The 25,987-nt window shown below is 40.6% G+C and overlaps 1 protein-coding gene across 1 annotated transcript; it reads left to right on the top strand.

The window, feature by feature from the left end:
* The first annotated feature begins 10,715 nt into the window (after positions 1-10,715).
* On the top strand, positions 10,716-12,288 carry LOC106308125 (UDP-glycosyltransferase 75D1-like). Its single transcript, XM_013745256.1, has one exon. The coding sequence runs from the start codon at positions 10,743-10,745 to the stop codon at positions 12,171-12,173; it is 1,431 nt and encodes a 476-aa protein (XP_013600710.1). The 5' UTR covers positions 10,716-10,742; the 3' UTR covers positions 12,174-12,288.
* Positions 12,289-25,987: the final 13,699 nt, after the last annotated feature.

Raw genomic sequence — 25,987 nt, 5'->3', positions numbered from 1 at the left:
ATCGGTTTTATAGGGTTTGAACTTGCTTGGATCGGCCATCGAGGCGAGCCATAGAGAGGCCATGATCTATCGCTTTAAGGCGGAGAAGGTGGAAAAGGATCTTGCTCGCATGCGAGACGAGATGTTGGCGCGACGGGAACGTTAAAATATGAACGGAGAGACATGTTTTAGGATCTCGTATCGTTTAGAAATCATGTCTTTGAGATGTCTGAGACTAATGCGATGGGTTTAGGGCAAGACCTAGGTTTACTCTCGGTTTTAAGGTTTGTGCGGTGACTAGCCGGCTATCGGTTTTCCTGTTGCGATTTCTACCTGATTCGTACCGATTTAAAGTCCGCGATAGGTTCTCGGTTTATATGACTTGTATGGTATGAATCGAGCATCTTTCCAGAGACAATTTTTAAGCCAACTGGAAGTGCTAGACCAAAATTTCAGATTTTTTTTGTAGCTCGCTTTCGTGCTTGTGTTGGACGTTCGAAGATCAAAAGTTTGATCAAGTTGCGTTTGTTTAAGACGGCTGATGTGTTCGTCGGGGCAGCGCGCTTTCGTCCTTGTGTTGGACGTTCGAAGATCAAAAGAGTGATCAAGTTGCGTTTGTTTAAGACGGCTGACGCTTTTGTCGGGGCCAATCGACGAACGGGGTGTAAGGTTTTTGTGGCCGCGTTTGGACAATTTGTTCGCATCGTCTCGACTTTTAACTTGGCGACGTCTCGCAGTTATTTCGAAGACTATACATATATTTTCGATGCTGAAGAGAGATTGTTTTGCGATTTTGGTCCGTATGAGGCCGCAGACAAGAGTCTTAATGTTCTGAGACTTTTGCGTTAATTGAAGCGCAGGTGTCTTAATAAAAAGAAGCGATGCATATCGTAGTAAAAATTTTCGAAATCTCTAAGCGACGCATATCGTAGTAAAATTTTCGAAATCTCTAAAAAACTTGATTACAATAACGCATTTTTTCCTATGTGGGAGTATAGGAGTATACGCACCCACTCCCCCCCCCCCTTTTTAGAGAGGGGGATAGCTGAACTCGTCTTTCGACAAGCTGCCTACGTACCTCTTTCGAGGATCAAGCCATCTCGTAGTTCTATTTTATGCCGCGAGCGTTTTTACTCGGCGATTGTCGCCGTGCTGACCGCCTTGATCGTGAAGACCGTGGCTGGGTCAGCGTTCTCTTCTGGATGTTCCGGTTGAGTCGTAGTATCGGCTTCAGACTCGTGTTGAGTTTCGACACCCGAAGCGTTTGCGTCAGCAGACGATGTTAAATCGTCTCTTCTTGAAACATTTTTGGCCGAAGATTTATCTATCTTCGTGCGCCTGCGATTTGCCATTGCAGAATTCGTCATTTGCGTTAACTTGTGCTCCGCGAGGAAGCATAGTCGCGACTGTTTTTGACATCCCCAGATAGCTGCGACTCCGTTTGGGGTCGAGAATTTGACACGTAGGTGGTACGTCGATGGAACGGTTTGCATGGTGATGAGCCATGGGGTTCCCATGATCACGTTGTAGATGGCAGGATTATCGACTACCGCGAATTCGTCGATTTTTGTGATCTCCTTGGCCATGACTGGTAGCTAAATCGACCCGAGGGTCATCGATACTTCGCCTGAAAAACCTGTGAGCGGTTTCAGCGTTGGAGTTACTTCTCCGAGTTCGATGCTCATCCGATTGAGAGTGTCGCGGAAGATTACATTGACCGTGCTTCCCGTGTCAATGAGTACTCTTCCGACATCCAGATATCGTATGATGAGATTTATGATGAGCGGATCATAGTGAGGTTGATCGATCCCGCCGGCTTCCTCCTTCGTGAAGGTGATTGAGCAATTCTGATCATCTCGGGTAGGAGACCATGTAGGCCAGTTTGCGCTCGACGTTTCAGAAGAGCTCGGTTGCTACATAGCGACCGAGCGGAATGGACGCTCGGGCTCGATCGCTACGTAGCGACCGAGCTTCGGCTCGAGCTTGGTCGCTATGTAGCGACCGGACAGCGTGCATGTACGGTAGTAGCGTAATGACCTTACTTGGTTCGTCCGTGTTCCGATCGTCATACTCGGACCTATCCGTAACTGGTCTGGGTATGTTTCCGATGGCTTATGTTCGATCTAAATAGAATTCGAACGAAGCTTTATCTCAGAAACATACGCTGCGACGTTCTCTTGACCGAGCATGATTTGTTGCGAAAAGACATACTTGTATTTTGCGGGGATTTGGACGTTAACTTCGTCGTAACCATTTTCGACCCCAATATTAGTAGATCAGCTTGCCAACCATTCTTCTATAGAGCTTGAAGTATCCAAATGGCTTATCCTCAAACTTCCCCTCACGCAAGACATTGTACCCTTCTTCAAGTGGTGTTTTGGCTACTCTTCTTCCAAGTTCTACTTCCCCATTTAACAGATCAAGTGTGTACTTTCTTTAAGATAAGAAAATTTCCTCTTTAGAGCGGCATATTTCTATCCTTAGAAAGTACTTTTGTTCACCCAAATTTTTAATATCAAAAGTAGACTTAAGAAAAGATTTGGTTGTGATGATACCTTTCTTGTCACTTCATGTGATGATGATATCATCTACATAGATCATAATCGCCACAATTCCTTGTTTGTTTGTGAGGGTGAAGAGAGTATGAGCTTATGATTTTACAAATCCTCTTCCATTAAGAGTGGTACTTAATTTGTGATACAGGCTCTTTGTTGATTGTTTTAATCTATAGATTAATTTCTTCAATCTAAGGACATTCACTGGTTTAACAAAGTCTTACAAGCCAGGAGATAGCCTTTTGTAAACCTCATTCTCCAATTCTCCTTGGAGAAAAGCATTCTTGACCATCTGCCATAAATCACACTCCAAGTTGACTGCCAAAGAGAGTAGAATCCTTATGGTGTGGAGTTTATCTACTGTGCAAAGGTATCCAGATAGTCTTCTCCATAGATTTGAGTATATCCTTTTGCAACCAGCCTTGTCTTCTTCCTTTCTGATTACCCGTTAGCTAGGTACTTGATCGTGAAGAGTAGTCAACTTATTACTGCTTTCTTTCTTTTGGGAAGCTCAATTTCATACCAAGTATCATTCTTGATCATGACATTGATTTCATCTCCAACTGAATCTCTCCACTCATCCAGTTCCATTGTCTCTTCATAAGTTTTTGGAATGTACTGTTGATCCAGATTGCTGATGAAGATTACATTCTCTTGAGAGTAACTTGCCAAAGAACAGGTTGCTTGGATAGGATGAGCGACTGCATTGCTGTTGAAGTATACTTTTGTGTCGATCTACTTGGATGGTTTCTTCATTCTTGTATTTCTTCTTCTTCTTCTTGCATTCCATCTCTATCATGGACAGCTGAATCATGGATAATAGAATTTTGTACTTCTTCTTCTTGCATTGCCTCTTGATCATGGATGGCTGAATTGTGGACAAATTCTTCGTGGATATCCTCTTCGTTGATACTTTTTGATTCAGGTTGATTGCCCCCTTCAGGATCAGGATGGACTGCTTCAACTTTGTCAGTTTCTTTAGCCATTGGAGGTGTAGGAGATCTCCTTGTGTCCTCACGGTTTTGAGGCTGACTGATTACGAGACTCTTTAGAATGGTTCTCAGGTTGTTTGCCCCTATCTGAGGGTCCATGTGAGAGATCTTTAAGGCTTTCCCAACTCATCTCATCATAATACCCTTTTGATTTCACAAACTTCACATCCCTTGAAACCAATACCCTTCTTGCCACTGGATCATAGAACTTATACCCCTTTTGTGTTGGAGAGTAGCCAATAAACATAGCTTTTGAGGTTTTAGCCTCAAGCTTGTTCCTATGCTCCCCGAGTATCAACACAAAATAGAGGCAACCAAACACACACAAGTGGTCTAAAGATGCCTAGGTCTTGTTGAGGACTTCAAATGGAGACAGGTCGTCAAGAAATTTAGTTGGGGTCCTACTGATCAGATAAGTAGCATACGTCACATCATCACTCCAAAATCTTTTTGGAACATTGGTGTGAAACATCATTGATCTTGTTACCTCCATCAAGTGAATGTTCTTCATTTTAGCAACTCCATTTTGTTGAGGATTGTACGGACAGCTTGTCTGGTGAATAATTTCATGTTGAGCAAGATATTGCTTGAATGTTTGACTTGTATACTTTACACCATTATCTGACCTGAGAATTTTCAGCTTGGCATTGAAATGGTTGCAGATAGGGTCTGGAAATTTTTGAAAGCTTCCAACACCCTGTCTTTAGACTGAATTAGTGTCACCCAAGTGTATTTGGACTTCTCATCAATGAAGGTGACAAAGTATTGTGGTTCTCTCTGGACACACACATAGCAGTCTATACATCAGAGTGAATTATGTCAAAATATCTTTCATATATGGTACTAGACTGTGGGAAGATTGTCCTACAATGCTTCCCCAATATGCAAGCTTCACAATCATCATTCTTCAAGACCGCACCTGGAAGCATTAGGTTTAGGGCTCTGGTATGAAGATGTCCCAGCCTAGCATGCCATGATGTGATATCAACCCCGGTGGATGTACTGACCAGACAACTAGAAGTAGATGTTTCGGGCATCCCTGTCTTCTGAAGATGATAGAGTTCGTTGTGAATGTGTCCTTTTTCAATCACCTGGCCTATCTTTAAGTTTTAAAATTCAACCTCATCTAGTTTGAAGACAACCTGGCAACTAAGATCAACTATAGCCTTCCTCACAGGTAGCAGGTTTGATGTAAACTGAAGCATATACAAGGTAGTTGATTCCCTATCAAACAACATAAGGTTCCATATCCCTTCTATCTTAACCTTATCACCATTTGCTATAAGAACATTTCCTGAGGCAGGCTGGACATCACTAATCAAGTTCATATCACTAATCATGTGATGGCTTTCTCATGAATCTATAATGATAGATTTAGAGTCGAGAGTGTGTAACAGCCTTCTTGGATGAGATAAAGGCTTAATAAGGGAATGTAGGTCACTCATGGTTGTCGGACCATCAGTGTTGGTTGTACTATCAATACTTCTCTACGTTCCTCCTTCATTTGAACCACCACTAAAAGATGAATACTTGTTTTTTTCTTGAATCGTTGGATGATCAAACTCCTTGATTACATTCCTGACTAGATTCAAATCAATTATTCTTGGCATATTGCGCTTCTTATGTTGTTCCTTAGCCTTCTTGTACTCTGGAAACAACATCATGTTTGAGATCTCCCTCATGGAGAGATGTGGACCAGTGGACAATAGATTGTTCCTACTGGTTTTGATAGAGACTGGACTTTGATGAAACTTTTCCGGAAGGGCTGAAGCTTTCTTGAGTTCCAGAGAATAGGGTATACTCCTCTATCTTGAGTTCTGGTGAGGTTCTTCTCTCTTGGAAGACCTTTGTACCATTGGATATAAGGATGTATCTAACAAATTTTGAAGATAATCTGAGAAGAAATAGATTTACGGAAATTTTTGTGAGGTTTAGGAGCTTAAAAGCTCTGATACCATGTGAGAATATGAGATGTAGTAGAAGTTTAGTTTCTGAAGAATTAAGAACTTGAGAGAGAGAGAGAGAGAATAATTTCCTTAATTAATTTGTGGTCTTACAAGTAATTTAAATATACATGGGAGAAGAATTTAACAAAAATTAAACTAGAGAGAAAAGGCTTGATATGACATATCCATGATTCAAATTCAAACTCCAACGGTCGAATGAATAAATTGCCGTGAATGGGTTGACGTGGAAATGTCTTGCTGTGAATAATAAGCCGTGGATGGATGAGTTTTTGTGGATCTTCATGACAATACTCCTTATCATTTATTTCTTCATGTCAACACTCCCCACAACTGGCAAGAGAGAGGGACCGTCAATGATTCACGCAGGAAAAAGAAAGGGGAAGGCATTAGCAATTCAAACGAAACATTTTTGATACCCTACAATGTAAAAAACGAAGGAAATTTTCTTTCAAAAAAAGAAAGAAATGAAAGAAAACAAAGGAAACTCATGTCATTGTTGGACTAAACGAGCCAACGCTGACACTGAGATGGAGGCTTTTGACGCGAGGCTCCACCGGTGAGATAAGAACTGGTAGACAAGACACAACATCCACGATCTCCTTGCTTACGCTCAGATTCATGTAACTACATATAGAGAAGGAGAAGACCGGTGTCAACGGACTTATGAGACTCTGGCAGAGGATCCAAGTCCCAAAAGAGAGAGAGGGAGCACAACAATCACTCTATAATGTTCAACTGTTGAATATATTATTCAACATTCGATGTGAATGGTTTTGTACCAACTCTTGCCACTTGCGTCATAATTAATTCCCTTTACATCACAAGTTACACTTTCGTTTCCCATGCCAACTTCATTTTCAATAATGAATTATAAGTACGAATATTCTTCGAGAATTGAAACATTTTCAGCATTCTCTTCATCTTGGCACACCAGCATGTTCTTTTGCCTTCTTCATTGTTGCTATTTAGATTGCAAATTAATTCTCCTCTATTTCACGATAAGTATCGTTAAGGTTTTTGCACACGAGTTAAGAAAATTACTAAATTTTCTGTTTTACCCCTATTTAGTATAGATTTTGTTTGATTTTATTAATTAATGAATTAAAAATAAAAATAAAAGTTGGAAAGTTTATCTTATATTTTCATTGAAAATGTAAGATGACACTTATAATGAAACATAATTTAAAAGACAAGGCGACACTTAATATGAAATTGAGGGAGTACAAATTAAATGTTTGCAAGTGGTGGTTTAATATCTGAGAAACATAAATTAGAAATGGAATGTATAAGTATTTATTTTAAAATTCTGAGCTATAATATTTTAACTTGACATGTTCATTGTTAACAACATCCCTAGTAAATTAACATAATATGTTTCTCAAGAAAAGAATCATCAGCCAAAAAAATGTAGTTGCAAAGTTAAAAACTTAAAATCATAAAAATTCTTTTTATTAAAGCATAATTCATTAACTTTGACATTATAAAGATCTCTAATTGATTTCCTTGTTTTTTCCTTCCGTAAAGAAACCTCGAACTTCCCAAGTAAAAAGAAAGATTTTTGAAAATTATAGTATTGATAAAATTGGAATTATTTTGAGTATTTGACAATCTGTCCATTTTTAACAAAAATATTATAACACAGAAATAATATGAACACTCACTATAAGAATAGTTGGATAATGCAACATAATTTTGCAACTTTTATTTTTTGTTAAAAATTTGCAACAATTTTTGCAAATATTTTGTAATGATGACCACACATCACAATTTTATCACATTTTTATTTCAAAATCATAACAAAATGGTTTGTTGCAAAATATATTGCTAATTTGCAATATGTTTTTTTACATATGAACATATGTTGTAAATTTGTGATAACTATTCAACGATAATGAGTTGACATTCTTTTGCGTTAAAAACATGTGACAAGTATGCAACAATTTAGAAGAACTCTTATGACCAGTGTGACAATTTTATATTTTGGATTTTGTAACTCTTAATCAGAACTTGTGGTTAGTTTTGTTTTTATTTGGTTCAGGTGTTGGTAAATACGTATTATATAAATTAAATGGTTTTGGCTTGCTATACTAAACTTTTTCTTAAAAACCTAAGTATGATTTGAGATTGATGAATGGTTTTTGGTCTATTTTATATCCATTTGATTCAGCTCAATACATATTTTCATAATGATTAGGTTTTGTGCATATCCACAACTGACAAAAGAATATTGCATAGCCTAATTCCACGTTGAATTTTCATTTGAAATATTTAAAACTAGAACAAATATTCTAATCAAACTAATAACCTCCTTCTTGATATTTCAGTTATCTAACAATTCAGAATCTTCTTTAGATAAGTACAAATCTGGATCAAATATTTCTCACGATTACATTTAAAAAATATATACGATTAGATATACGCTTGTACATTTATATATATGGCATTCTGCTTTCTCTGTCTCTATATATATTCCAAGCTTTCTCTGGAATACAAACTAACACAGAGCCCAAATATCTATCTATAGTTATAAGCCACACACATACGTTTCTATATTTACTATAGCATTTTCAATTTCACTGGACGAGTATAAGGATCAGGCGTGTGTTTGTTGGTATATGTTCTCAGATCAAGATAATACACAAACCTGTGTTTTATAGCTTTTACTTGAGTCAGATTATTTCAGTTAATTTATGTTTAGTCGTCAAAAAGTCTGTGAGATCAGACATTAGGTGTGTTTGAGTGCAAAATACCAGGTATGTCTTTGAGGCTTATAATTATTTCTTTTCAGTTACTTATAAATTATTTTTCTTAATTACATTCTTCTTATGCTCAGCAGTCATTCTAATCAATGGTGGATTTTCTGCTATCTTTAAAAAAAGATCTTTCAAGAGCAGCATTCATCAAAAAGGATATATAAGCTTGAAGAAATAGAGCAAATAAGGAAAAGAATTTTGTCGGTGTGAAAAATAATCTCTCATTTTTTGTATTTTATATTTATTTAGTGTGAATTTTTTAAGTTATTATAACTTGTTTGGTGGTTTTGTCTTTGATTTTTTAAAATATAGTTATTTTAGCTGTCACAAAATCTATCTAATAATCAGTTTAATATGATTTGTATTCAACTAACCAGCTTATAATGATTTTAATTAATCAAGTCAAAAAATTAAAAACAAAAATTGTACCCGTGAAAAAAACCCAATGCACATTACAAAATAAACAATTCAACCGTACATCGCATTGGACTATAATTTGTCGTAACAATTAAATAAGGAAATGGTTTCATATAATATTTTTAAACATTTTTTTTTCTATTATTGTTACAAAATATCTACAATATATATTTATAGTCGAAAGAGATCTTAAAAATAGTTGTTAGAAATTTGCAGCAGTGCTTTCTATGTGTTTTGTAGCGATGATTTACAATGACGTGGAGTAGCAAACAGATGTTGTAATATTACTTTAAGTTTGCTACATTTTTTTCATCACATTAATACAACACATATAACAAGAACATAATTTATTGCAAATTTTGCAATATTCATGCAACAAATATGATTTTGCAACACTCAATCAGCAACAAAATAAAACATGTTGAGACTTCGTTACAATTACTATGTTTGCAACAAAATATCGACTTTTTGCAATAATTTTTTAGTGTTGCTATACTAGTATTTTCTTGTAGTGACTTAAAATAACTCCACCAAAGCATACATAACGCAATCTACATTAAATAAAATTCAAAATTTGTAAATTTGAAAAATTAAAATCCAGTATTTAGAATATTAATAGCAAAAAACTATGTTTGCGCAAATTGAGTTCCTAGAGATTTTTATTACCAGATTAGTTGAAACCTAAACTGGAACTATCAAAATAGACATTCATAAAATGAAATTTACTTTTTGTCCAAAATTTATGTAAAAATCGCTTTTAAGACGATCTCAGTCAATTTTGTATTTTTTCTAAAGAATCATTTTTAGAACTATCTCAGTCAATTTTAATTTTTAAGATCGTGCAGACCTCGCTAAAGAATCGTTAATTCCATTTTGCGCTCTTGGGATGTGAGATTTCCGGAATTCTTGAAAACATATCTGAAGAATTTGTATCGCCTCTAATTTTGTTGCAGAACATGGCCAAGTTTAAGGTTCATTTATCGTTGCTATTAGATATTTGCAATTTGTCTCAAAGCTCTGGCCATGCGGAATGTTGAAACATGTTTCCATAGACATCTCAGTGCTTCTAATTATGTATGCAAAGTAGCATGTCGCCGTCTTTAAGTTATGTGTCTCCATGAGTTGAATCTTGCCTAAACTATGCATCCTAGTCCATCCACATCCACTGAACTGAGATGTAGAGGTCCATGAACCATCTACCATACAGATATTACTCAAGCTTAAGATTTGTATCTCGTCAGTACAATGCTCATGCAAAGATAAGGATACTGATTCATTTGCATTGAATAAAGCTTGACATTCACTTTCTGCATATCTGACAAATTCCAAAGGGTCTTTATCTATGTCCTAAATAGTTTATCATTCCGGACATTCCAAATATACCAGATTATTCAGGGATAAAGATTCATGTCCAAATTTTTATCCACGATGATGTTCTTCCTCTAGAATAAATAATTCATACTGGCATAAATGCTCGGTAGCGAAAAAGTGTTACAAGTAGGCGGAGTTGTTGATAAAGAAAATGCATATAAAATTGGTTGGTATTAAAAACAACATGTGTAACAGTTTCTTTTGGTTTTTCATATCTCGGCTAATAATTATCGCATCACATATTACGACGTATCATATTCTTCGTGACCGCCGCATATTATGTTATCAGTTGCAAAATAACTTCTCCGGTAACTTCTACGGTGTTTTGATTTCTCAAAGTAAAGGGTTGTAGTTTGGTTATACTAGATTCCAATTCTGTCTTTTTAGAGGATTGAAAAATATTGTCATATAATGTTTACAAAAATGTATTTATATTATTTTAAGTTGAATGTTCACGTTCGTTTTATATCAATAAGTTAGTAGGACAGGACAAATTGTCATCTACTTGCCTCCACTGAATCCACACTATCTTTGAGAGTTTTCGTCATCACTAACGTCACAAAATTGAGCTGTCCAATGCACTCAGTGGGGTTGTCCCTTTTTCACAGTATACTTTTTATCACTTAGATCTGTGTCGGTATAATCTCTATATAAGTCTAAACTGGTATAGTGTCTTTCCATTAACTACAACACCAAAAATATAAGAAAATGGATAACAATAATGATTCACCAAAATCACTAACCGGACCACACTTTCTGTTCGTGACATTTCCAGCACAAGGCCACATCAACCCATCTCTCGAGCTCGCCAAGCGCCTCGCCGGAACAATAGCCGGAGTTAGAGTCACCTTCGCTGCCCCTATCTCCGCCTATAACCACCGTATGTTCTCCAAAGAAAACGTCCCTGAAAACCTAATCTTCGCCACTTACTCTGATGGCCACGATGACGGCTTCAAGTCCTCCACTTCCTCGGACAAAGCTCGCCAAGACACTGCAGGACGTTACATGTCTGAGATGAAAAGACGCGGCAGAGAAACCTTAACCGAACTAATCGAAGATAACCGGCGTCAAAACCGGCCTTTTACCTGCGTGGTGTACACCATCCTCCTCACTTGGGTCGCTGAGCTGGTGCGTGAGTTTCACATCCCGTCTGCTCTTCTCTGGGTCCAGCCCGTAACTGTCTTCTCCATCTTCTATCACTACTTTAACGGCTACGCAGATGCAATCTCAGAGATGGCTAATAACGACCCTTCTGGTTCTATTAAGTTACCCTCGTTGCCACAGTTCCGTCTCCGTGATCTTCCCACGTTCATCGTCCCTGCAAACACATACTCGTTTCTCCTACCGGCGTTTCGAGAACAGATAGAGGCGCTGAAGCAAGAGGAAAACCCTAAGATCCTTGTCAATAGTTTCCAAGAGCTTGAACAAGAAGCTTTTAGCTCGGTTCTTGATAATTTCAAGATTCTGCCCATCGGTCCACTGATAACATCTAGGACCGACTCCGAGAGAGGCGCTGAATACATACAGTGGTTGGATACAAAAACGGATTCAACCGTGTTGTATATTTCTTTTGGAACACTTGCCGTGTTGAGAAAGAAACAGATTGTGGAGCTCTGCAAGGCGTTGATACATTGTCGGAGGCCGTTTTTGTGGGTGATTACGGATAAGTTGTACACAAGTAAAGAAGATAGGGAAGAGAACGAAGAGGAGAGCACAAGAAGTTTCAGAGAAGAGCTGGATGAGATAGGAATGGTGGTTTCTTGGTGCGATCAGTTTAGGGTTTTGAAGCATAGATCGATAGGTTGTTTTGTGACGCATTGCGGGTGGAATTCGTCGCTGGAGAGTTTGGTGGCGGGAGTTCCGGTGGTTGCGTTTCCACAGTGGACTGATCAGATGACGAATGCAAAGCTTCTAGAAGAGTGTTGGAGGACAGGTGTGAGAGTGATGGAAAAGAAAGAAGATGCAGAGGTTGTGGTGGAGAGTGGGGAGATACGGCGGTGCATTGAGGAAGTGATGGAGGAGAAGTCGGAGGAGTTTAGAGGAAACGCGGCGAGGTGGAGAGATTTAGCGGCGGAGACTGTGAAGGAAGGAGGATCTTCGTTTAAACATCTCAAAGCTTTTGTCAGTGAGCACATGTGAGATTAGACGTTATAGAATTCAGTTCTGTAGTTTTCTTTTTTGTTATGAACGTAGAATCGTTTTATTCATTATTATGGTCGAAGGTTTATGTTTTATTGTGTTATGTTCTTAGATGTTTGGCTTGTTTACTTTGAAGATGTTTACTCTTAGCCAATTCTTATGTACTTCTTCCGTTCCTAAAAGATCCATATTCTAGAGAAAAATTATGTTTTAAAAAGATACATATTTATATTTTCAATGTAATTTTTATCAATTAATAATGAAAAATTGTGAAGTTTAAGAACATTAATTGCATTTTTTTAAATCCTATTGGTTTTAAAATATAAGAAACATAAAATTACAAAAAACTATGCATTTATAGCTAAGTTTTAATATGTTTTATTAAAAAATATGAAAATTCTAAAACATGAATCTTTTAGGAACGGAGGAAGTATCTGTTTATTCTACTTTCCAGTTGCTGACACTTTTAAAGAGAAACAGTTGCATCCATCCATGATACTGATGTGAGTATTTTCCTCTCTAAACTTTTAATATATGTATCTTTAACTAAGATAGTTGGTAAATGTTTGTGTGTTTTAACTAAGTATCTTACATGGAATAACTAACAAACACGTTTCTTTCTTCAACCAAAGACTTGATGAGAAACAGAAAGGGAACATAAGAAAACAAATGGTTAATGAGGCTAGGAGACTTTCATGAAGAAAATTTGGGAACAAATTCAAGACTTGCAAGAAGCAATATAAATCTTATAAGAAGTTGAGTCGGAACAGAACATGACTTGGTTTTGATACAACTGGATTCATCTAACATGAGTGAGGAATGATGGAGCGAGCAATGTAAGGAACAAGTTCTATGATCCCTTTAGATTCACTGGTTCAGTTTTTTTTTCACTATGTTATCACTTCTTATATCAATACAGCATTTAACGTTTTATTGTGTTCAGTTCATTGGTTCTGTATCAGACTGTTTACACTGATGTATTTGATTGTTTGAACACTAAGTTCATGAAAGTACTGTTATCTAGATTGTGTTTGACTAATGAACTAGCTGTGTAAGTCTTTTTACACTAAAGTTTGAATTGTGTTCTCCTTGTTTCAGAAGTGGCATGGTACTAGAGAAATAAAATATAAACAGGTACCAAACATAGATTTGATGGAGAATGTCGTTGGGACGGTTTATATTAGTGGATGTGAAGTCGGACTGCTCAACAAGGTGAAGAGGTTTTAGATACAAAGTACTCGTATCATGTGGATGATGCGTATGTTGAAGTTGATGCCGAATCAAGGCATGATATCCCTATTCAAGGAACTGATGTTGGAGCTGAACCAAGGCATGATATCCCTACTCAAGAAATTGATATTACATCTGAATCAAGGAATGTTGGCCCCTCATCTTCTATGTCAAATTCTAATAAGAGAAGATCAAAGATTGTATAAGCAATACACGTTGTGGCAGATGTGATTAGGAAGAGTGGTTAATCGCGTGACAAGATTCTTTTCCACAAGAATTGTCTAACAGAGAACCATCACGAGTTTAGTTGTAGTCAGCTTCGGGAGGTTCTATACTCTTTGCCTACTATAAGGGTGTAATCTCTTTTACACAAAGCCTCTATTAACCATCTCAAGAAAGATCCTGCAAATCATCAAAAAAAACCTGTCTTATAGAGAGGAAGAGAATAAGGTTCTCTATTTGGAGTATGCAACCGGTGAAAGCAGAGATACATGGAGACTTGTTTATGTTTAGTCTAATATGAATCATGTTTATGATTATATTCATGACTTTATTTTAATGAGTTTTACTCTACAAAACTTTCGTATGATTTTTTTTATTTTGAAATGCAACTCTAGTCGATCAGCCGTTCTTAGCCAAGGATCTTATGTAGCGGTACATACACTTATGTAGCTTTGATCCTTAAGATATAATGAAAAGTCAAGTATGTGGTAATATGCTTATGTGGTTTTCAAGTTACATTTATATTTTTAGTTGAGGATGATGACATACACTTATGTAGCTGTAATCAAGTTTTTTAGGTTTTTTTTTAGGGCTCTGAGGGCGATATTTTTGGAGACTAAGTTTTCAAGTTTCCCTTTCCCCAAAGTGATGCTAAGAGTTTTCAAGGCATGATATCCGAATCAAGGCATGATATGTTGAAGTTGATGTTAAGAGTTTTCAAGGCTCTTAATCAAATGTTATAGTATAAAAGATGTCAAACCAGTTCTAAGTGATTCTAAAGTAAAGGGAATGCAAGACCATGCTTAATCTAAATGATATCAATTGGTGAGATGATTTTGAACTAGAATACTACTAAAATGCAATAAAGAACAAAGTTTTCCTTTCTTATGAAATGGAAGAACTCATGGACTAAGGTAACTGACCTTGGGTGATCAAGTTTCAATCTAAAGGTGGTACCTTTCAATCAATCTATCAACGTTAGACCTAGACACAAGCCTAAATAAACTCTATCTCTAGATGAATGCTCATTGACTAAGATAATTCAAGCATCAAATTTCTTTGGTTGAATATTATCTAAGCAATCATTAATTTCAAGTCCATTAGCCATCTTAACACCTTTAACATCAAATCTCTTTGGTAAAGAATGTTAAAACCTTAGGAGAGTTGGTTCAGGCATTTTATCAAACATCTTTCGGGTATGAAATTCCTAGAGCTCAACTTTAGAGAGGCCAACTCTAAAATTGCAATAAAGCACTCTACTAGCAAGGAACAAGATGGATCTATACTAAAACACCTTAGATCTAGCTTAATCACCCTTAGTCTCTCTAACCCATGAATCCAAAGATGACTACTCACTAATCTTCATGATAAACCCAAGAATCAATGATGATTTGGTGTTAATCATGATTAGTGATCAAATATAACTAAGCAATCACACAAGATAATGATCAAGATTAGATCTTTTACCTAAAGGTTCTTTTTGATTAGATAGAAAACAAGATGAGATCCTAAAATTAGGTCTGAGAAACATTTATAGTAGCTTAAAATCGAACCAGGTTAACCCAACAAACTTGGATTAACCCAAATACAAATGGGTAAATATCTGGTCAAACTTGGAAATGTTGACTTTCTATACTCGCAGCGGCTAAGTCAGACCGCCCTCACAGCAGCTTCTTGCAGTCTTCGTATCAGGCCGCTGCAACAAGTACATATGCGACAGGGAGTGGGGTGTTTTCCCAGCGGCTTCAGCACACCGCTGCGCAAGGCTGCTCCCACACTTAGTCTCCGTTCCTCAAGCGCTTGCAGCGGCTTCTTGATGGGGTCATAAGGCCGCTGGGACGTCACAAAGCCGCTGGGACACTTGATCATCTCGTCTCATGCTCGAAAATCATCAATCTAGCCTCCAAACCATCTCTAGATGCTCCAAAGTCACCATTTGAAATCTCCATCACCTGATAAGGACATATGTAGTGCAATGCAACCTAAACATGTCTAAATGTTATCCTAAATGATCAACATATGCAAGAATGAATGGTTAAAACAATGCAAATCATGAAGATATCAACTCCCCCACACTAGTCATTTACTTATCCACAAGTAAATTTTCAAGAAATGTTAAAAGGGGAGAAGTTTGAAGGTGGGGACTCATCACCAAAAGAAACTCTTCTTAGACTTCAACATGATATCGTTGCACAATCATATCAAATAGCAGCAATGACTTTTTCCAACTCTAACTTCTCTAGGCCTATCTTAACTCATTTGATCTCTACACTCATCATCATGGATCCACAAACAAACAAATCATCCAACTCTCACATTCATTTAGCAAAATCATAGGTAAATTCTTGCAAATGGTCAATTGGTCCAAATCATTTGGTTTGGAAAGAAATGGCTTGAATGCATAGTGAATCAAGAGTCTTAAATGATTTCTTTTTAAGGTGACTTACTCTCAAAAACTTAGTAGCCTTGACATTATGCATAATATATCTAAGAAAATGAACAATTTATGCATACAATGCTCAATCTCCATTGTTCTACCATTTTCCCAAATGTTATACAAGTTCTACCCTTTTCCCAAATGTTATACAAGTTCTACCCTTATTTCCCAATGACCAACTCTTTTTTTTTTTTTTTCACTCACCCAAAACTCTAAGATCACTTAAAAGACACTCTCTCTACTTGAACTCTTTGTTTCTTTTCTTTGTCAACTAGGGACTTTTCACTCTTTTCTTAGCTTAAGCTCTCTTTTTTTTTATAGAGTTTTCAAAACTTTTATACACTCTTGAGCTTACTTTTTTTTTCTTTTTCACTTTTTTCTTACTTTTCTCCTCACTTGTCCCTAGTGACTAATTTTCTTTTAGACTCTTTTTGTACACTCTTTATCACTCTTTCTTTTCACTCTTTTTCATACTTTTGTTCACACTCCCAAGATCAAACTCTCAAATCAAAATCATCTCATCCTAGAAGCTAGACAATGTGAGTCTTATAGCTAGCAATAATGGAGACCAAACATTGTCGTTCCGATTACTCTCAATTATGCACATGTAAAGCTTTCGCACATGTAAAGCTTTCCAAAAAGACCTCACTCAACAATTAATGATGGCTTGAAAGGAAGGAAGGGTTTAAGGAGTGGACTACCACTTGAGTTGTCAAAAGATACGTAGAAATGATAAAAATGGAGAGACAAACTCAAGTGTGTATGAAGCCATGACTTAGCACTCAAGAGACCATAAGAAAGAAGCATTAAGTTCATTTAGTTCAATTTAGATTGGAGTTGGCTTCAAAGATGAGTAAGTTTCAACAATCAATGAGTTTCAAGAGGAGTTTTCAAGGCTCGAAGTCTACAAGTCTTTCAAAGGATGCTCAAGCTACTTGCCATGATTACAAAGGATATCAAATTGAGTTCTAAGCATGAGTTCTTTGCAAGGTAAGTTTAATCTTTGTCCCCAATGCATGATGCAATCCTAAATGCTCTAGACTCCTAATTTTTTTTTCTATGCAGATAAGTGAATGCTCTAGACTCAATCTTAAAGATGCAATGGATGCAACTACATACTTCTTTTTGTTATTTTTTTTTTTTTTGGGTTTTCTATGCAAATAAGTATCTACAATGCATGACTTTAACATAAAACACTCAAATGATCAGAAGCTTGGTACCTCCCTCACACTTAAATCACACAGTCTCTGTGTGAAGGAGATACTGAAAATGGAAAGTAAATGCAACAGAAAATACTGGTATTTAAAATGGTAAGGTGAAGGTGATACCTGGCTAGGCAAAGGAGGAGGCGCCCTCCGTGTCGTAGTCGTCATCTGCGGTGGCGACTGAAGGAGACTCGTTGGAGGAAACTCAGATTGGAGGGGCTTTGTTCCTGCGTCTACGACGGAGTTGGTACTCCGGAGAACGAGTAGGTCCATAGTAGACAGGGTATGGGAGAGTAGATGGACCAGCACCAGCCATCACGTCATCCCTTTGACAACCAGAACCGATAGAGACTTGAGAGAGGAGTGAAGTGACCTTCTTCATCTGCCTCTTAAGCATTTTCACTGAGTTCTTGAGCTTGTAGATGGTGGAATCTTGCATCTTGTTCCACCGAAGCAACTTAGCATTTTGAGAGAGAGCTTGGCGCAATGCAAACGTTCGTCGTAACTCCACCATAAGGCCTAAAGTGGTACCTCTCTGTCCCATACACTGGGGCTGGTGTGATTGGTCCTTCATCATCAGCATCACTAGGACGAGCTGTTCGAGAAGAACCGGCCCTGGTCTTCTTCTTGCGCGGTTTGGTGATGCTCTCAAGTGCACCAAAATCTGCGGGAATGAGCTCATGAGAAGATGGAGTGAAGGCTACATGCTGAGGATCAGATAACGTCGTCAACCTCTCGCAAGGGAGGAATATCTGTAACTGTTCAGGCTCTTTGTCACGTGACCAGAAAGGGTAACTGTTGGGGAAAAATATCCCGGTATCATTTCCTCCAGCCTCCAGGCAGGACCCAGACCCTTGGGTCCCCGATAAGGGAACGCTCCAGGTCCCCGCTAAAAGGAACCCCGAGTTCGGTCCCTGGAGCCGAGCTCCCTTCCAAAAAATAGAAAACTTCCGATAAGGAGAACCTCCCATATTTCCGAATATGGAAGAGTTTAACCTAATGGAACCGACTCCAGACAACTATATAAGAGCTACTAAAACCCTAAAGCTAGGGATCAACCTCTCCAAGGCTTAGAGACTAAGACTAGACGGCTAGAATTAGGGTTCTTACTCAATACCTTGTAATCTTGCTTGTTCTATCTAATAAAAGTCTCTTCAAGCCTATCTTTCCATTATTCTCTAAAACCCCTACAAAATATATACAAACTCACCCGGTTTACCAGCCTATCCATCGTTCTGTAGTACTCACAAAGAGCCTACACAAAAATCCCCTAACACCTTCTATGCGCAGCTTGATGAAAGAGTTGATCTCTGGCAAGGTAACTGGAGACAGTGAACTATTGATGAGATCGGATGAAGCTGCTCAAACGACAGCTGAGCTTCAAAAGCAAATAGACGGCTTGCAAAGCCAAATCACCGACATGCACCGAGCTCGTGAGACTACCGGACAGAACCCCGACCTCTCTTCAGAAGTTCAAAATCTGAAGGAGAAACTTGACGAACACTCCAAACAGCTGGAGCAAAGCGCCGAGAAACTAAGCCAGCTTCTGTCGGAGAACACTGTCCTCCGGGACCAGAATCAAGCCCTCAACGTAACAGGCAACAAGAAGCCTCGTTTCAATACCCGAATTCGGCCCATGGGAAACCTGAACACTCCCAACTCCGGAGAGGGCACAACTGATACACCTCCTACGTCAGGAGTAGCTGGGGCAACTCGGGAAGGGACTGAGAATCCTCAAATCCACGACCTGGAAGAGAGCGATTCCGAGCAGGAACCCGGGAAGGAAGCACCCGAGAGGGCTGCGGCAACAGAGTCCTCCATAACCGCCTACCTGGAGCACATTTTCTCTAAGAGATTTGATGCCATGCAGTCCATGGTAGAACGCCTACCAGGAGTAGCTCCCCCAATCCGGAGGAGCAATCCAGATTCCTACGCTGATACCCCCTTCGTGGAGGAAATCGCCTCAGTCGAGATGCCTAGAAAGTTCTCCTTCCCCAGCATCAAGATGTATGACGATACTGGCGACCCCGACGATCACATCGCGCCAGTACAAGCAAAGGATGTTGGTGGTTGCACTCCCTAAGGATTCCCGCGAGGCCACGATGTGCAAAGGGTTCGATTCCACTCTGATCGGATCTGCCTTGTAATGGTACATCAATCCCCCCACCAGGTCCATATCATCCTTCGCAGGCCTGAGCGACAAATTCGTGGAGCAATTCGCAAGCAGTAGGAGCCTGGAGAAGACTTCAGATGGTCTCTACGAGATCCTTCAGCATCGAGCAGAACCCCTGCGAGACTACATAGCCCGCTTCAACCAGGAGAAAGTGGCGGTCCCCGAATGCAGCATCCCTACCGCGATCTCTGCCTTCAAAAGAGGTCTACTTCCAGATGGGGGTCAATACAAAGAGTTGACCATGTACCCTTGCAAGACCATGGAAGATGTGTTGTCTCGAGCCTGGGTGCAGGTGAAGTGGGAGGAAGATGTGGCTAGCCGTGCCAAGGCTAAACCAAAGCAGGACCAAAGGTCAGCCCGATCAGATCGAGGAGACCGAGAGGAAAGATCCTGCCAGAAAGGATCCAAAGACTCTGGTAATAGGAACAGGGGCAGGTTCCAGTATCGGCCTCAAGAGAAGGAAGAAGGGATGTCGGTATCTACCTGGCCCGATATCTCCCATCTCTCAGTATCAACACCAGAACTAGTCAACGCACTGAAACAGATGGGCGAACAGGTTAAGTGACTTCCATCGCGATCATGGCCACAAAACAGAAAACTGCATCGCCCTGAGGATCGAGGTCAACGAACTGCTCCAAAAGGGGCATCTCCGAGAATTCCTTTCAGAGAAAGCCAAGGCTCATTTTAGCAAAGAAGCATCAGGGAAATCCAAAGGAGACGCACCAAGCTCACCACCTCGCCATGACCGGGTGATTCATGTCATCTCAGGAGGCTCTGAAGTAAGTGACGTGAGTCATGCAGCTGCGATGAAGAGCACCCGTAATGCTAAACACGGCCTGGAGACTGCTCAACCTAAACGCCTACTTCTAGGTACCGACGAAATAAGCTTCACAGCCAAGGAGGAAGGGAAGATATTAGCTCCACGTAGCAAACTGCTTGGTGAAAAGAATAGTAGTAGACAACGGCAGCTCCAGCAACATTATCTTCCAGACGGCACCCTGACGCGCAAGGTAACACCACTCATCGGGTTCAGCGGCGAGGCTCAGACCACCCTGAAGGGGAAGACCAAGATCTTATAGCAATTACAGAGAAGACCTCGGACCCCGCAAACCCAGGGATCAGAGGTCAATGATACAAGTAATTGGGGGTTGTTCCGGAGAAGGCGGACCATGAATCATTCCAAGAACCTGAAGAATCCTCAGAGAACCTATATCGACCGCTCCGCATGGTCTCCCCCGAAGCCCTTCAAAGTTGCATCTGCTCGCAAGACCTGGTCCTCGTAGGACCCTCGTCCCCCACCTCACATAGACAAGATCACCGAAAACCTTATCAGGTATCATCCAGTGCTCTCACGGATAAACAAGTGGGACACGAGTACTTCAAGGAGACCTCCTCAGAGGGTATATCGGACGGCTCCGGAGCAAAGGGCGCCTCGCAAATGCAGGATTGAGACACTTAGCCAGGCAGGAGGCCTCCGAACCTGGTCGCTCCGGTGGATGAATGACACTACACGTTTCATGAAAGTGCTGAAAACCTTCATCAACAAGAGACAGTGGTCCCCGAACACTAAGGCCGGGCCATGAAACAAGTCTCGACCGCAGTCCCTAGACCCAAGAAAGAGGCAGAACCCCACAGAAGAAGGAGGAACCCTCCAGCAAGGACGCTCGTCCCAAAAGCAAGTCAAACCCTGCGGATCACCTAGCAACAAGAGGTCAAACATGGCCTAACCACCGGGGTACCTCGCAAGCTGATATCTTGTACGGTCTCCGGACCATGATTTCTATTAATTATTTTATCTATTATTTAGGCATTATGTTGTCCTACTCCTATGTACGCTGAAATGTCTCCGGATAAAGCTTATATAATAAAATCGTTCCGACTAAAAAAGAGTAGTAGGAATGCCATAATATTTAAAGGGGCAAACGAGCTAGATCAGGTCCAAGAGACCTTCGATCCTGGCCAACCCTTAATGACAAGTCGAGCGTTAGAATGTGATACCCCAACAGGTACCGAGAGTGGCCTCACCTAGGGTGGCAGAATGCGGTCCCTTTAACCATAATTTTGGGTTCTGATAAAGAACTCTGGGCTCAGATAGGCCTCTGGGACAAGAACTTATTGATTCCCTCGACTCCAGGGTCCAAAGACCACGTGTCCAACTCAAGACCTCAGGGTCCAGAACCCACGGGTTCCCTAAGAAGAGACCCCCGGGTCCCAAGATTATTAAAATTCTCAAACCGACCCCAGGGTCCCCAGAGGAGATCCAGTCACACGAGACCCACAAGGTCTGATCATTGCTAGGTCCCAAGGTTCAAAGGAACCTTAGCCTCCCGGGTCCATGAGTCCTTCGAAGATCATGACATCTAGAACCCATGCGGCCCAGGTCCTGTAAGAGACCCTCAAGCAATCAACGCTTAGCTCACTTGAGCAGTATTCACCAGCTTCAAGATCCCAGTGTCACTCAACAACCTGTAAACTTTCGAAAGATTGTTGGAAATCATAGAAGCAGCACGAATATCATCTACAAAGCTAAAGATCCCAAAGACGAAGGACAAGCAAGCAGTCAAAAGATGCAAATCCGAATAAAATAATGCCACAACATGGCCATGGTTCAGTTCAACAAAACAAAAGTAGAGCAGAGGTCATCCTGTAACCTGCATTCTTTCGAAAGAAAAGATAATCACAGAAGCAATACGAATATCATCTACGAAAGTCAAAGAAGAAAAGAAGAAAAGCGAGCAAAACCAGAGAAACTTATTTCATAAGGCAGCAACAGGGCTATTGTTCAAACAAAAGCAGAGCATGCAAGAAAAGCCGTTATTACAACAAAAAAGGAAGAACATGAGTTCAAGAGGAAGACCCCCCAGGCCTCAAATCTATGTCCATCCCGGAAACATGGGGAACGGCAGGCTCATCCTCAAACGTAGGAACTGGAGCACCTTTGTTCTGGGCTTCCTCCAAGGCAACTGTTTTATATTGTTCCAGAGCCTTGGCCAGGTCCCATTGGTTACTCTTCTTCTGTAGCCACTCTCTCATCAATTCCCACCGAGCGGTGATTCTCGCCCCATTTACGGCCATCACCATCTCGAGCCTCAGAGTTTCTATGGCCTCTTCCAGCTCCAGGTTCTTCTTGCCAATACTCAACGTATCCGCCGAAGATATTTCGGCTGTCCTCTCCATATCCTTTAGCTTGTCTTTGAGATCACGGATCTCCATCTCACGGGCTACACGCTGAGCCTTCTCCTCCGAAACTTAACGCTACAAATCATCTAGCTCTTCTTGGCTAACCAATGAGCTCTCAATGGACAGCCGCTCTCCAAAATGAAACAGCTGGGAGATGGTGTGCACGGAAACCACAGTCTCCCATCAGAAACCGGAATAAAAAGAGATCAAAAGCACTACAACGTACCCGAAGAAGTCCCCCTTGGAGGACCTGAACAACCTCTGATGGCTCTCCCAAAGGAAGAATGGTGCCATCTTGAGGAAACACCTGGAGGTTCAAGTTAGACAAAGCCATAGCAAGACTTCCCACGGAATGCGCAGCCTTGGCTGATTGCTGCGAAGATCGGGTCGCCATGCCTCCACCCCTAGATTTTTTGGTCTGAACCAGGGCGGAAGGTTCAATCTTCACTGTCGCCACTCGATGACTGCCAGTAATCACCAAGTCGCCTCCAGATACTGTCCTGCTCGCGGAGCCCTTCTTTGCAGACATCACCTTGGCCTCTTCTTGATAGGCAGCGAAAGGATCGTTGCTAGTATTCCCCGACATGTTCCATGCATAAAGAATCATCAGGAATCCAAACAAAGGAACATTCAAAGTTCACCAATTGAAAGACGCCTACCCCAGAGGCTGCTACGGTGTAACACGCTGTCACTAAGTAAGAAAGGTACTTGACGACAATCAAGGGGAAGCTGGCGTGCTCGAACAACGGTGTTTTCTCCCTCTGGAAGAACGGGGTGCGTTCCAGCTGCAAACACAATAAGAGGGTTAGAAGATCAAAAGAAAAGAAAAACAGTATAACCACGCGTATCCCCTAGACCTACCTATGAAGTTCCAGTGATAGGAGTGTCCAGGAAGCATCACCAAAATATATCGTTGCCACTTTTTACTAAAAGAAGACCCTTTACGATCACCCTTTTGAAGCTCCTCCACAATAGTCAATCCGCTACGAGGACGAAGATGAAGCCGACCTTCTTTTCCGTTCAGAGGGGCCAAGTGATAAGAGAATAAAACCTCATTGATCCCGAAGGATAAGTTCTCTAGGTCACCCAGGTTCTGAATGGCCACGAGTAACCTCCAGGACGGAGGATTCAGCTGGGAAGGAGAGATCTCGAAAAAATCGCATAAACTCGCTACAAGCGCGGGGATCACTCCTCTAAAGCTAATATCGAAGAAAGCCTCGTAAATGGCGATCTGCCCTGGGATTAAGCTAGAAGCCCGTTCCTCTGGTGCTGGTATCCGAAGAATAGCGGAGGAGGAAAGAGAATATTTCTGCCGCCATTCTACCAGGTCATCTTCACTCACAGAAGACGCAGGACCTATCGACGGAGGAGATGCATACGCATATGGAAGGGGGGCTGCTAGGTCATACTCTGATCCCGTGCCTGGATCAGGAGAGCTGTCGGATCGAGAAACTGGAGAATCTACTCTTCTCCTCGAACCAGCCCTATTGGTCATCGAAGGTGTCGAAGAGGCAGATCGTTTGGACATAGTCAATCGGTTCCTAATCGATAACTGGCGACCACAGTAAAATGAACAACTATGGGCCTAGGGAATCATGATGGCTAAGCTAGAAAGGCGTAAGAAAAGAAGGAAGAGAAAAAGTACCTGAATAGAAGATATGGGAAAGCAAGGAGCGCAGAAATAGGGAAGAGAAGGCGGAGGAATATATACGGGAAGAAGGGAAGCCGTTGGAAGTATTCCCGAGGAAGTCGTACATCTCAGCAGATCTCGGACCGCGAAATTCAAAATTCAAAATTATTTTCTTTACGCAAATGGAAGAAAATATCAGTCCAATATCTGATATTAAAGGAAGGAATCTTCCAAAAGCAGGAAAGGTTCCTTGATCTCTCCGTCTCTCCAGCCCGCGCGTGGTTCAAATTTCAGAGCTCCAGCCTCATCATCTCCAGAAGATAAGAGAAACTACTACTAGACTCCGGTCAAACACGAAGGAACCGATCCTCACCTGGGTTCAGAATGAGTTCCGGCTTGAGTGGAACCCAGGCTAGCAAGACCAATGGAACGGGGTCCTGTCTAAGGGGAGCCTGCTGAGAATAAGTAACCCCGGTTGACTTGAGTGCACAGGTTATTCCCCGACTTCGATGACAAAATCGAGAAATAAGGGGCAAACTGTTGGGGAAAAATACCCCGGTATCATTTCCTCCAGCCTCCAGGCAGGACCTAGACCCTCGGGTCCTCGATAAGGGAACACTCCAGGTCCCCGCTAGAAGGAACCCCGAGTTCGGTCCCTGGAACCGAACTCCCTTCCAAAAAAATGGAAAACTTCCGATAAGGAGAAATGTTAAACTTTCGATAAGGAGAACCTCTCATATTTCCGAATATGGAAGAGTTTAACCTAATGGAACCGACTCCCAGACGACTATATAAGAGCTACTAAAACCCTAAAGCAAGGGATCGGCCTCTCCAAGGCTTAGAGACTAAGACTAGACTGCTAGAATTAGGGTTCTTACTCAATACATTGTAATCTTGCTTGTTCTATCTAATAAAAGTCTCTTCAAGCCTATCTTTTCATTATTCTCTAAAACCCCTACGAAATATATACAAACTCACCCAGTTTACCAGCCTATCTATCGTTCTGTAGTACTCACAAAGAGCCTAAACAAAAATCCTCTAACAGTAACCATACCGATCTCCTGATTGGCCGGTAAGGAAATGAGTTTTCTTCAAGTAAGCAAGATCAATGGAGGCCAGAGCATGATCCCGAGGCCCCAAATCAATCCCCAATGCTTCCAAGATCGGGGTAATAAGGCTCCCAATAAACAGCGTTGGTTTTTCATTCGGAGTGGTCCAAGCCCAATCCTGATAGTACTCAAACCTCTTCATCAACAATCCCACAAGTCCCATATCCTCAAATTCTTCCGGATCGGTGTGGAGTAGCATTCCTTCCTCAAGAATCGGGAGAAGTCCAAGAGCTAGAAGTTTGAGCTCGTCATCATTTGCTCCGCCCGGTTCTCTCCGTGAGTAAAAAGTGTGAGTAATCAAATGTAGTATAGTGGTAAGTATTCTCGCCTGTCACGCGGGTGACCCGGGTTCAATCCCCGGCAACGGCGCCAATTTGATGTTAAGAGTTTTCAAGGCTCTTAATCAAATGTTATAGTATAAAGGATGTCAAACCAGTTCTAAGTGATTCTAAAGCAAAGGGAATGCAAGACCATGCTTAATCTAAATGCTATCAATTGGTGAGATGATTTTGAAATAGAATACTACTAAAATGCAATAAAGAACAAAGCTTTCTTTTCTTATGAAATGGAAGAACTCATGGGCTAAGGGAATTGACCTTGGGTGATCAAGTTTCAATCTAAAGGTGGT

This window comes from Brassica oleracea, chromosome C8, assembly GCF_000695525.1.
Source record: "Brassica oleracea var. oleracea cultivar TO1000 chromosome C8, BOL, whole genome shotgun sequence".
Taxonomy (NCBI): Eukaryota; Viridiplantae; Streptophyta; class Magnoliopsida; order Brassicales; family Brassicaceae; genus Brassica; species Brassica oleracea.
Note: the sequence above shows the minus strand (reverse complement) of the source record. Positions and strands in the feature narration are given on the sequence as shown.